We start from the raw sequence: 14069 nt of genomic DNA, 5'->3' as shown, positions 1-14069 counted from the left end.
CAGTATGGGGGTTCCTCAAGAACATTAGAACTAGAAGTACCATACAGTCCTGCAGTCCCCACTTCTAGGTATATACCCAAAGGAGAAAATCATTATCTCAAAAAGATGTCTGTACCCCTATGTTCATTGGAGCACTATTCATAATAGTCAAGACATGGAAGCAACCTAAGTGTCCATTGATAGATGAATGCATAAATGCCATGTATCTATATCTACCTTATATATATGTATATATATATATATATGTATATATATTACATATATACAGAGAGAAATATTAGTCATGAAAAAAGGAAACACTGTCTTTTTCAACAACATAGATGGAACTTTAGTTCATTGTGTTAAGTGAAAGAAGTCATACAGAGAAAAACAAGTAGTGTATGATCTTACATATATGTGGAATCTAAAAAGATGGAACAAATAGAAACATAAAAGACTATGATGGTCAAAAGTAGGGGTGGGGATGGGAAAATGGATGAAAGTGGTAAACATGTACAAATTCACAGTAATAAGTAAGTTCTGGGGATATAATGTATAGCACGGCAACTACAGCTAACAATACTGGATATTTAAAAGTTGCTAAGAGAATTGGTGTTAAAAGATCTCATCAAAAGAAAACTTTTTAATTATAGGAGGTGATGAATATTAATGACACTTATTATGATAATCATTTCACAATATATACATATATGAAGTTGTTATATTGTATACACCTTAATTAATACAATGTTATATGTCAATTATCTCAAAACTGGGGGGAAAATCCTTTTCTCTTTCCATTTTTGTGTACACACGGTAGGGTTAAATAAGCTTTCTGTTTTCATCCTACACAATGCTTTCTTTTTGAGAAGTGGGATGAGGGTTACCTGGGTTTGAATCTCAATAATGCCAATGACTGAGTGACCTTTGACAAGTTACTTAACCTTTTAGTACTTTTGTTTTCATATGCAAAAAGGAGGTAGTAACAATATCTACTTCATGGAAATGTTATTATTGTATAAATTAAGACATGTAAGGCACTTAGAATATTGGCAGGCACAGGGTAAGAATGCAACAAACATTAGTTTGTATTACTATTGTTCCTTCTCTGTGTTCAAACTCTTCAAAATATAGTTCTTTTAGGAAAAGCATCAGCTAACATTTCTGAAACCTTTAGAGTTCATTAATTGCCATTTTATTCATTATTTTATTCATTATTTGATGCTGGGAACAACCCTGTGAGGTACACAGCATATACAACCTTTTGTAGATAAGGAAACTAAGTGACTTTCTTGGCCCACTGAAGATTAGAATCTAGGACAACACCTCACCCTAGTCCATTGCTCATTCCACTTGCTCAATAGAGAAAAAAAAAAAAACATACAAAACTGTTTTAATATACCTGGGCCTTCACTGAAATATCATTTAGAGTACTGGGTTTCCTTTAATCTGGGTTTCTTTTAATCACTGGTAATTACATAGGTGATTGTGCTGGCAGTGAACGTGAAGGGACTTGGGACTCAAATCACAGAGAAGATAATGTCAGGAATGTCCTGACAGATGCAAACAGTTGCATGTGTTTTGTGTACCCCAAAGCAAACAACTAAACATTAGAAAGGTGGGAAGGAAAACAACTCTATCAGAGAATAGACAATTAAAAAAAAAAAAGGCATTTTCCCCTGCTTCTCCATTATTCATGGATTAATACTGCTGACATTTTGCCATTAAAACTATGCTTATTTGTTAAATTACGATAATAAAAGTGAACAAATATATTTGGGATAGAAGTGAATTGAGACTAAAGAGAAACAGTCTGTAATCTGAAATAATATGGAAAAATTCAGAGAAACCTGATGTATGAAAATTCTAACTACTTTGTGTATGCTCTGAAGTCCCTCCCAACCCCCTCTATTCTTACTGAAAATTTTCTTAAAGATACAACTTTTCTAGGAAATAGGAGTATTTCCTCACTTGCTTGGATAGTCCAGAGATTCTTAGTCACCAATCATAAGGAAATGAAACAGTAACACATGAACTCAACACCACTTTGGATAATAAAAATTACTACTCCTGAAAAATAAATTAGAAATTCCAATAACCTCAATACATACCTTAAAATACACATCAGTTAAATTAAAAAAAATTTTTGTAATTAGATGAAAAATATAACTTACTATACTACTTTTGGGCATAATCTTTTAAATTGTGAGAACATTTTTATGTGTGTGGCCACTTCCATTAATCTTGAGCATGTTCATACCTGCACGTGATGGGCAACAGATTGGAGAGTTTGTGTAAGCATTCAGAAAGGAGGTGCCATGTGCTTTCATGAAGTTGATAAAAGGAAGTTTCACTACCTGACTTTCTGGATAAAATGTCAGCCTTCCATCCTGGAATAAAGAAATTTAATTAATAGTGATTGTGTTAGAAAAGAATAAAATTATTTCCTTTAATTTTAACCATAAAATTCACAAGTAAGCAAAAGACTTCAATATGATCCTAAGGATCCTCAAAAGATAAACCAAGCAGGGGCGCCTGGGTGGCTCAGTTGGTTAAGCATCTGACTTCGGCTCAGGTCATGATCTCACGTCTGTGAGTTCGAGCCCCGCGTCGGGCTCTGTGCTGACTGCTCAGAGCCTGGAACCTGTTTCAGATTCTGTGTCTCCCTCTCTCTCTGCCCCTCCCCTGTTCATGCTCTGTCTCTCTCTGTCTCAAAAATAAATAAACGTTAAAAAAAATTAAAAAAAAAAAGATAAACCAAGCATAGTGTTACTAGTATCATAATATTAAGAATTTAGTGTTGTACTCAGATTCATTTGAATATAATAAAGGACTCTCTGGAAAGTTCTTTTGGGGCATGATGGATTGATGGAATAAATATTTACTCAGCATTTACTGTGTGCCAGGTACTGTGAAAGATCTGGAAATTGGTGAAAAGAAACAGAGTCCCTGGCCCTTGAAGCTTATGGATTAGTGGGAGAAGCAAAAAATATACTGGTAAACAAACCATTAATAATTATAAATTGTGGGGGCACCTGGGTGGCTCAGTCGGTTAAGCATTTGACTTTGGCTCAGGTCATGATCTCATGGTTCATGAGTTTGAACCCCACATTGGGCTCTGTACTAACAGTGTGGAGCCTGCTTGGGATTCTCTCTCTCTCTCCATCTCTCTGCCCCTCCTCCACTCGTCCTCTCTCCCGCTCTCTCTCTCAAAATAAGTAAATTTAAAAAAAATTACAAATTGTGATATGTGCTTTGAAAAAAAAAAAACCTAAGATACAGAATAATGAGGGATATATATTTTAAATGGAGTGAACAGGGAAAGTTTCTCTGGGAAGTGCAAGACCTAAAGAATGAGAAAAGTCCAGCAATTCTTTAGGCTGGACATAAGTGAAGATGTCTTGGCCACTGTGGATAAATAAGCATGAAGAGTAGAAGAGGTGTTATGCATTTTGGAATTGAAGAAATCTTCTTGGTAAAGAGCAAAGACAGAAAAAAGAATATTTTAGGCCTGGAGTTGTATTTATTATATATTTTCACTATGAATTTAAGTAAAAATACACTTTTAAAAATGAGTTCATCCAAATATGGGATATACATAAACCCTTGATATGTCTGAGATTTCCAAATGGGTATATAAAGTAGGCTGTTGGTTACAGAGAGGAATCTGGAGCTTGGAAAGTCTACTCTGGTGAAATAAACTTGGGAATCTTAAGCATATTCATGGTATTGAAAACGATGTTACTGAATGAAAGCTTTTAGGAAAAAAGTGAAAAGGAGGAAAGCAAGGAACCCGGGGATTCCCAAATAAGAGGAGGTGGGAAACAAAGAATGGCCAAAGAGGGAGGGAGATGATATAAGACCATGAAAACTAAGAGAAAACAGTGTGTCAAGAAAGAGGTAATGTCGGCTGTGTTGAGAGGCTACCTAAAACAAGGCCAGAAAGTGCACAGTGGTATTGGTTGTATGGAGACAGGTGGTGATCTGAAGGGCACCTTAAGTGGTGGGAATGGCCAGCTAAACTAGAATGGGGAAGAGAATGGAAGGTGAGACAGCAGGTAAATAAAGCTCTTCTAAGAAATGATTTTGCAAAGGTGAACAGAAAAATAGGATGGATGTCAGGAAATGGACTATTGGCTATAGGAGAATGGGAGATTAAAGTTCATTTTTTTTTTAAGATGTTAAAAAATTAGAGCATACTTGTATCTTGAAATAAAGAACCACTTCCAACAGTAGTATCATTGAATTCTAAGTAAATAACTGCTGATTTCCTGAACGATGAAAATGAGGGAGCCCAAGATAAAAGTGTATATTCTTCCCTCATTAGAATTTCTTTAAATCCACAAATTTAAATTCTTAGAAACTTATCTTCAGAAATCCGAAATGCCTACATGTTTTATTCTTATAATCTTTTGGACATAGGGGATAACAACCATTTGTGGTCACTTCTTGGAATCTAGACAAATCCAGACTAATCTGGTGGGCGGACTGAAGCAGGAGATCACATGGCAGAAGCACTGTGATGCTATAGAATTCAAAGATTGAGGACTCCAAGTTCTGTAGGCACCGTTTAAACTGGTGTAACTGCCACTGCAGATGACTACTGCAGTTTACCAGTAATTCATGCATCATATTAAAATCCGTGTTAGTGATTTCTTTATGCATTTCTGTGACTGGCACAAGGACTTCATCTGTATTGAAAGTGTAGAGTGGTGGGGATGGGCAAGAGGGCGAAAGGATAACTGACCCATTTGGGGAAGTTTCTAATATGGAATGTGTTTAAGGTGATTAGAGCTATGGTGTCTTTGCAGATGCTCTTTACAGGTCAAGAATATTCTATTTCTAGTTGGTTGAGTGCTTTCATCATGAAGCGTTGTTGAATTTTGTCAAGTGTTCTTTCTGTATTTACTGACATGATCAGCGGCTTTTGCCCTTTATTCAATTAACATGGTGTATTATAAAACAACTGATTTTCAGATATTAAACCAACCTTAAATTCTGGGGATAAATCCCATTTGGTTATGGTATATAATGCTTTATGTATATTGCTAAATTTGACTAGCTAGTGTTTTTTAAACAAATTGTAGTATTTTATTTTTATTTATTTTTTCAGACAGCAAGAAAGAGTGAGCAGTAGAGGGAGAGAAAGAATCCTAAGCAGGGTCCACGTCCAGTGTGGAGCCCTGTGTGGGGCTCGATCTCACAACTGTGAGACCATGACCTGAGCTGAAATAAAGAGTCGGACACTTAATTGACTGAGCCACCCAGGCACCCCTGACTTGCTAGTATTTTTGTTGTGGAGCTTCTATATTAAGAAGATATATTAGTCTGTAGTTTTCTTGTGATGTATTTGTCTGGCTTTGAAATCAGCAACACACTGATCTCATAGAAATAATTTGGAAGCATTCTTCTATTTTTTGGAAGAGTTTAAAAAGAATTAGTATTAATTCTTCTTTATTTTTTATTTTTGAAAATATTTTTAACATTTTTATTTATTTTTGAGAGACAGAGTATGAGTGGGGAAGGGGCAGAGAGAGACAGGGAGACATAGAATCCGAAGCAGGCTCCAGGCTCTGAGCTGTCAGCACAGAGCCCAACGTGGGGCTTGAACTCACAAACTGACCTGAGGCAAAGTCAGACACCCAACCGACTGAGCTATCCAGGTGCCCCAGTATTAATTCTTCTTAAAATGTTTGGTTGAATTAACCAGTGAAGCCATTTGGGTCTGAACTTTTCTTTGTGGGTGTCTTAAAATCACCAACTCAATCTCTTTACTTGTTATAGGTCTGTCAGATTGTTTTTATTTTTGAGTTAGTTTCAGTAGTTTGTGTCTTTCTGGAAATTTGTTCATTTCATCTAAATTATCTAATTTGTTAACGTATAGTTGTTCACAGTATTCTCTGATAACTCTTTATTTCTGTAAGGTAATATTCCCTCTTTTTCTTCCTGATTTTAGTAAGTCAGGTCTTGTCTCTTTTTTTCTAGGTCAGTTTAGCCAAAGGTTTGTCAATTTTGTTGATATTTTCAGTAAATCAACTTTTGGTTTGTTTTTCTCTATTGTTATAATACTCTTTAACTCATTAATTTCTGCTATTATTTCCTTCCTTCTGCTTGCTTTGCAGAAACTTGTCTGGTCTTTTGGATTGTCTCTCCTGGCATTAAACCTTTCCCCTACTAGTGATCTAGAGTAAGGGTGATTGGAGCCCTAGATACTATGTATATGCTTATATATTATATATTTTTACCCAAATGTGTATAAAATATGTGTAAGTATATATAACATATACATATATTTAATAAAGTAAAAAATTACATTAATGTAGTTAGAAACCAAAATAGTATAAAACAGATATAAGTGCAAAAATCAAATTAAATACATATACTTTCGGGGCACCTGGGAGGCTCGGTCGGTTGAGCGTCCGACTTCAGCTCAGGTCATGATCTCACGGTTTGTGAGTTCGAGCCCCGCGTCGGGCTCTGTGCTGACAGCTCAGAGCCTGAAGCCTGCTTCGGATTTTGTGTCTCCTCCTCTCTCTGCCCCTCCCCTGCTTCTGGTCTGTCTCTCTGTCTCTCAATAATAAATAAACGTTAAAAAATTTTAATTAAAAATAAATAAATACATACACTTTCTAGATCTGTCCACTGGAAAGGTCTGAAAGCAATGAAAAATGGGAACACCTGGATTCTAGTCTCTACACACAAGATAGTACAGGAAATACACAAGAAGGATGTGGAAGTCTATCAAAGGAAGCTGCTAAAGATTATTATGAATGGGTCAAAAGGACTCAGGAACAACCTGAAGTGTCTTTCACAAACCAAATATAGGACAGTTTGAACATTAGTAAGTATAATGAATGCAAAGGATTTAAACACAAATATATAAAAACCTATGTATTCATACTATAGTGGAAAAAAATATTTGTCATCTTTGGAAGTTTCTAGAATTCTGTGATACACCACTCAAATTCCCTTTAGGAAAGAAAGATTGCTGCTGCTAAAGACAGTTGCCTGGACCAAAATCATGTCCCTTTCCGGGAGCAGCGCACAACTAATGGCCATCCAACATGAGGGTATAAGGCCCTGGATCCCCTCACCCCAAATGGAAACAGTTCTGAAACATTTTACTAGTTTGAGAATTACCCATAAAGTCATCTGAGGCTTCTATTGAGACAGTAACAGAACTGAAACTTCTCTATACAATCCTTCTTTCTTCCTTTCCCTTTGATCTCAGGAGCACTCTCTAAGAAACCTCTTTCATGTTAATCTCCAATATTGCCTGTTCCCTAAATTTAGATAATCATAAAGATTACTTTTAATAATTTTCTCAGCAAGTCCTACGGGCATATCCAGATTATGTGACTTTAATCTTCACAGGTCAATCAATGAGAAAACTAATAGAATACAGTGATTAAAAGCACTCTTTGGTGCAGACATGCTTAACACCAACAATCTACATGACCACAGTAACACCCAGTGATAAACTAGATTTATCACTTTTAACCTAATATTTGTCCAAGCAGTAGTTTTTAAATCATGGATTATACTAAAACTTTCAGGGAATGTTGATGGTAGTATTCTTTCGGATGATGGCTTGGGGAAGTACCAAAAACTGTTGAAGTCTGGGATTAAACAACAGCAATAACACACGCACACAATTTCTTTGTTAAAAGGGGGAGTGGATCAAATGACAACTATTGCACTTAAATCAGCATTAACAGGATTATCAGACAACCTGAGTGATAAAAGTATTGACATTCCTGCAAACTTGAGATGAAGTGGGAAACGACCGCTAGGAAGCTAACACCTTTTTATGGAGATGCAGAATGTTACTTTCCCCCACGATCGAAACAAACGAGAGTATGGACAGAAAGTATATTAGTAGTCGTAAAATAATTAAGTGGGTCGAGGCCAGCATTAATTTTTTTTTTTTTTTTGCAAAGATACTATCAGAGTACATTTTATTTACTGGAGTATTGTTTTAAATGTATGTGGTGTACGTGCATACGTGGGACCTCAAAATAAAATGGAATTCTTACTCTGCCTCGGGGAAAATACGTTTGGAAGTCTCAGATTCTGCTCCTCAAAGCTTACATCACAGGAAAAGCTGTAGGACGGTCGCTAGTCTGGAGCGGGACGCCCCCTCCCTTGCCTCTCCGTACTTACGAAGGAGTCGCTCGCGACTAGCACCACGTTGGGTGCAACGGGCCAAACCCCAGCAGCTCCTCGCCTCTGCCCACCTGCCCCGGGGTCTGGGGCTGCCAGCGCTGTGGCTGCGACCACCGACACCCACAGCACCAGCATTGCAGAGAGCGGCTCAGCGGCGCTGGGCCGCCGCCTCCCTCTAGGCACGCCTCTGGAGAGAGGTGGGCGGGGATCACACAGTTCACAGTTTGGTTTCCTTCTAGCGTTTTACTGGCAGAACTACAATTCCCAGCGGGCTGCGCATGGGCACATGCGCACAGGGGGCATTCCTTAACACATTAAGGCCTTTTAAGCAAATACCGAGCGTGCTAAAACTCAGCTACTTTCAGTCACGTGAACTATGCCTGCGGAATGCGCATGCGCCCGGATTGCTGCCTTGGCGTTTGGAGGAGAAGCATCTGTCCCAGGTGGGTTTGGGTCGCTCGCTGTAGCTTTTGCAGAAGTTGGAGGCAGTACGCGGTTGAAATGATAACTGGCGAGAGATAGTGTCAGGGGCCGGAGCTGCTCATTTTGTGTCGCGCAGGCATGGCTGAGTATCAGCCGAGACCGTGAACTAGGCGATGATGAGGTGGCAGCGCGTCTGTCACTTAAGTTAGATGGGGCGGTTCTTTGTGGGGCTTCTGACTCTACAGCCTCAGGTACGTTGTGGATTCGTGGGGCTCTCGAATGTATTCCCTTGAGGAAATTGCTAGCCTGCCACATCTTCTTGTCAGTGCAGTAGGATTGATCGTGCTCCGTGGAGTGGGGAGCGGGGCGCGGGGCCTAGTAATCATGTTCTAGACGGGGAAAAGCTTAGGTGCCTCTTGCCTTCAGAGTGCAAAGGAGAGAAGGGGAACAGGTTCTCGCAGGAAGAAATGTTGAGCTGTGTGACTAGCTGGATTAATCGGCACAGGTTCAGAATACCATTGTTCTGCAGAAAAATCACTGGTCTCTCTTGACTGTTGAACTACTTTGGAGAGTTCTGGAAGAAGCCAATTTCTGCCCCAGAGCCAAATTTTTATTTCATTATCATAGTTTCAGTTATATAATTTGTTCGTCACGTTAGTCGTGTTAATATTTTGATAGGAAAAGGAGAAATTGCGGTACTTAACATAAAATCAACTCAATATTCTCTGTGATCCTCACTTTCATCATTTTGCAGATAGGAGAACTGAGGCTTGGACAGGTTCAATGATTTACCCCAGATTACACAGGGAGCCAGTCTGAGCAGGATTTGAACTTCAGTAGTCTGTGCTCGAACTCACTGCAGTTCTCTGTTCCTAGTTATAAAATTTCATGACTTTCTGTTGAGCCTAAACTCTATATGTATAGACAAATTCTTAAGGAGCATTCTAAAGCCCTGTGTGAGAATACAAACATAAACATTAGTTCCCTTCCACAAGGAACTTACGCTGTAGGGAAACAAAACTAACATCCATGAAATTGTAGTTGTATGGTACGGGAGGTAATGTACATAGGCTACCTCAGGATCAGGATATGTTTCAAAAATTTGTTTCGAGTTAATTCTGAATGTGGAATGCATCTTATCATAGAAACATTGTCGACTGACCTTTAGATTTGTAAAAACTATATCTGTGGTGTGGTACTATTTTTGTGAACAGTGTTTACTCTCTATGGCCTTGTTTTCACAGGACATATATTCTGAAGTCCTGGTTAGAATGACAGGGACACATCTCTTTTTTCCTCTCTCTCCCTTTGGCAGTGCCCGTGGGAGCAGGTGCTGCAGTGAGTTGGAGCAAGATGGATATTTTAGGGCCCCAGAGATACAGTGCTGGAAAAATCTTAAGAGGCTTCTAGTCCTACTTCCCATCTGACATTCACTTTTTCTTGCAACATTCCTGCCAAGTGAATTGTCCAGTCTGTGCTTTTTTATCTGTAGTGATGGGAATGCACTTCCTTTGAGCAGCCCGTTCCACATTTGTCATGTTTAATTATTAAACGTTCTTATTTTGAGCTGAAGTCAGTCTCCCTCTACTTTTAATCATTCGTTGGTCCATTTCTCTTCATTTTTACCTGGTTAATCGCCTTTTCAACAATACTTCCTGCTTCTTTCTTCACCATTTTTTTTTTCCCCCAAGGCCTTCCCCATTTCCTTCAGCTCATTATATAATTGTAACGTTTCTTCGTGATTTTGATCACTCTTTTGTGGACATAAAGCATTTTTACAAATCAGTAACTATCCGAAAAGGTACTTTTGTGGGGTGTTTGTGCACGTCTTTATGTGTGCACATGCCTACATATGTGTCACAGTGAGGGTAGGCACTCCATTACATGTACGTTTAAATCATCAGTTAAAGATTTGTATGCTAGAGGTTTCTTACTTTTGTGAAATACTTAACCGCAGTTCTGAAAGATCTTCAATTGAAAGGCCTTGGTATAGATTATGATTCTTTATAGTTCTTTTAATGTCCATTGTACCCACAGCACTATATTCTGCCTTAGGAAAAGGAGGCTAAGTGTGAAGTTAGTGAGTACATGGAATAAAATCAGGATTGTCTTCACCATTTGTGATTCTGTGAATATTTGTTGATTATCTACAATGTATTAGACACTGTAGGAAATAAAAGAGTAATAGAAATAGTATTTGCTTCTAAGGAGCTTCCAGTTTAGTTGTGGGAAACAAGCACGTTACCTTTAAATTTAATGACAGTATAAAAGGTATAAAAAATATAGTTAATTGCCAAGCATACAAAAATAAAACCCAGACTATCCCAAATTATGCTTTGGAGGATGCTCATGTGCTTCAAAATTAATTGCTGTCTGTTAAAGTAAATGTTCCATCATAACATAAGTTTTAGAAATGCTAGGTTAAAATATCTTTGGGCCTTTAGGACTTCTCAGAACGCTTAGAGTGCTAATATACATTTAGAATGACTGTAAAAGAGTGAGATATATAATGTGAGTATTAACAAAATTAGTAGATGGTGTATTAATACCTTTAAGCATAGGAATATTCCTTGGAATACTTTTTGGAAATGTTAGTATAGATTAAAAGTGTTAGACGTTCAGGGATGCCTGGTTGGCTCAGTTGGTTAAGTGTCTGACTCTTGATTTTGGCTCAGGTTGTTACCTTATGATTTGTGACATCTAACCCCAGGTCGGGCTCTGTGCTGACAGTGCTGAGTCTGCTTGTGATGCTCTCTCCCCCTCTCTCTCTGCCCCTCCCCTACTCATGCTCGTTCTCTCTCTCTCTTTTTCAAAATAAGTAAATAAACTTAAAAAAATAAAAATAAAAGTGTTAGAGGTTCAAACTAGTGAGATTCATCTGAGAAGCTTTTATGCTTGACACTTGAATTTGGCTTTGATTACATGTACCATTTGAGTAGATAGAAGCAAGTATGAACAGGCTGAATGAGAGAAGCAAAGATGTATAAGTGGAAAGTATTGGGGGATAGTGAAAAAAGTAATGTGAGCTGATACTGAAAAGAGTTGCTTCCTTTCTCATTTTAGCAAATTGAGAACTACTGCCTTTTGGAAGGGGGAAAACTAAATGTTTAGAGTAGGCCTTCGGAGCTGGATAATCCACCATTTATTGAGTACATATTACTCAATAGTTGTTGGGATGTAACGAGCTCCAAAGATATAATACTTTTCTTTGGGGATTTATTGATCTGGGAGTCAGGAGACATCAGTATAGCATAGTAAAAAAAATATTGGCTAAGTTTGAATTGAATAGCTCAACTAATAAATGTTTCAGTGGTTCAGAGGATGGAGTGATCTCTTTTGCAGGCTTTACTCTGGACTAGTATTCATGTGCTTCAAAGAAGATACTTGTGTTTGGTGATAGCATCTTTTGAGGAACATTGGTGAGAAAGTTACTTCTTGATACACATTAGGGTTTTTAAATGTGTCGAGAAAGTTTGTAGTAACCATGTGGGTTAGGAATAGAAAAAAAAGTAGTGAAGTTGATTGATAAGGACAGTAAGTAGATAAGGAGAATAGAACTAATATGCAGTTGACCCTTGAACTATGTAGGAATTAGGAGTGCTGATCCCTACCAAGCAGTCAAAAATCCATGTGTAATTTTTACTCCTCAAAAACCTAATTACTAGTAGCCTACTGTTGACTAGATAATACATCGATATTATACTTAATGATAATACAAAGTTAACACATAATTTTGTATGTTATATATATTGTATACTGTATTCTTACAATAAAGTAAGCTAGAGAAAAGGTTATTAAGAAATCATAAGAAAGAGAAAAAATGTATTTCTAAGTGGACCTCAAACTAGTGTTATTTGAGGTCAACTGTGTAACATATTCAGGCACTGCATTTACATACATATGAAGTAAGTGATATAATCCTCACTTTACCAATAAGGAAATAGGCTTGGAGTAGTTAAGTAAGGTGTCCAAGGTCGGGTTGTACTGGAGTCCAGATGAGTTGTGGTTTTGTGAGTGGGTATGGTATCATGAAGGTGCTGACAAAATCTAGGGTGTTTTGTAGGAACAGTGTTGAAGTGACTGAGTAATAAATTACAGTCAGGTTGGTTTGGAGCTCAGAGAAGTTAGTATAATGGATAGAATCAGGTTTTTACTTTTATTTTACCTTCCCTCCTTGTCCCTCTTGTTTTAACTTTTATTTTACTTTCTTAAACATTATTTAGATCACAATACTTTTGTTTTTGTTTTACATTGAGGCATTTTATTTGCATGCTTGTATTACATACCTAGAAAAAGAATCTCAGAATTTTACCCTCCTGTGTGTTTTCCTCTTGCTTCTTCCTGGTCCCTGATGCCAACTGAGGTTGTCAGTGCAGTGAAATCAAATTGGCAGGCTGGGAGCAGATTATTCTGCCATTTTTCTAGATCTTTGAGTTGTACATCAAATCTGGAACTGATCACTCCACACTTGTTTAACCTGCTGGTGAGGTTCACAACAGCTTTCCCAGCTCAGTGATCATCAGTGATTTCAAATTTGCCAATGTAATTATGCTTCATCATCAGAGTTAGAAACCAGATGATGACTTTGGAGCATGGCCTAGTAAGAACCTGGCGTTTGCCTCTCTTGTCATTGTTAATGCTCTTGAGCATCTGCCAGGACATTCATGAGCACCATTGTGGTGGCATGGAAAGATGGAGGAAAGAGAAGGCCCCAGTACTTTTTTTCTTAATAGTAAGACTGTTTTCTCTAGAACTAACCACTCTATTTAAGTATACTGCCAGTAAACTCACTTTCTCTTTTTTGTTCACCCCCACCTGCTTCACTTAAATTTTATTTCCTTGTTTAAAGTAGCATGGCTTTTTTTTTTTTTTTTTCAGTTCTTTGAAGCCACTTCCATTCTGTCCATGAAACATTCTGAGTTAATTTTGATAGAATTTATTCCAGAGATCCCATCAAAAGATACTTAGAATTATATCATGTTGAATTTGTGTGAATATTTCAGATGTTTATTTAGATGGGATTTTTGACATTTTAAAAAGTGCTCTCTAGTTTCATTAGATTATAAATTAATCTAGTTACATGATGTGGGCAATGTTTTACGTATTTATAATTTGATTTTTATTTTGATTTATTAAAAATTTTTTTTACATTTATTTATTTTTTTTTTAAGAAACAGAGTGAGACAAAGTGTGAGTGGGGGAGGGGCAGAGAGAGAAAGAGACACAGAATCTGAAGCAGGCTCCAGGCTGTGGCAAGCGGTCATCACAGAGCCTGATGCGGGGCTTGAACCCACAAACTGTGAGATCATGACCTGAGCTGAAGTCGGACGCCCAACCAACTGAGCCACCCAGGGGCCCCTATAATTTGATTTTTAATTTAAATTTTTTTAAATGTTTATTTATTTTTGAGAAAGAGAGAGAGAGCACGAGTAGGGGAGGGGCAGATTGAGGGAGACACGGAATCCAAAGCAGGCTCCAGGCTCTGAGCTGTCAGCACAGAG

General features: G+C 37.7%; 2 protein-coding genes and 1 pseudogene across 8 annotated transcripts in view; 1 reads left to right on the top strand and 2 right to left on the bottom strand.

Annotated features, from left to right (window-relative positions):
- The window catches only part of ARSK (arylsulfatase family member K), a 45459-nt gene extending 37071 nt beyond the window's left edge, over positions 1 to 8388 (bottom strand). The window contains exons 1-2 of one of the 3 annotated variants that reach the window (XM_023258567.2): positions 8143 to 8388; positions 2240 to 2369 (exon numbers count right to left, since the gene is read on the bottom strand). In XM_023258567.2, the coding sequence (XP_023114335.2) occupies positions 2240 to 2369; positions 8143 to 8280 (268 nt within the window). In that variant the 5' untranslated portion in view covers positions 8281 to 8388. Of the gene's footprint in view, positions 1 to 2239; positions 2370 to 8015 lie in introns of all 3 variants that reach the window. The other 2 variants (XM_023258569.2, XM_023258570.2) reach the window with 2 other exon arrangements.
- A 106-nt stretch (positions 8389 to 8494) lies between these two features.
- TTC37 (tetratricopeptide repeat domain 37) overlaps positions 8495 to 14069 on the top strand; it is an 87784-nt gene continuing 82209 nt past the window's right edge. For 2 of the 5 annotated variants that reach the window (XM_019837140.3, XM_011284663.4), the window contains exon 1: positions 8495 to 8588. The gene's annotated coding sequence lies outside the window, so the exon portion shown is untranslated. Of the gene's footprint in view, positions 8589 to 8627; positions 8820 to 14069 lie in introns of those variants that run through there. The other 3 variants (XM_019837133.3, XM_045033735.1, XM_019837129.3) reach the window with 3 other exon arrangements.
- On the bottom strand, positions 12855 to 13243 carry LOC109502376 (annotated as a pseudogene).

The sequence above is a fragment of the Felis catus genome, chromosome A1 (genome assembly GCF_018350175.1).
Source record: "Felis catus isolate Fca126 chromosome A1, F.catus_Fca126_mat1.0, whole genome shotgun sequence".
Lineage (NCBI taxonomy): Eukaryota > Metazoa > Chordata > Mammalia > Carnivora > Felidae > Felis > Felis catus.
This window is presented reverse-complemented; position numbering and strand designations above follow the sequence as displayed.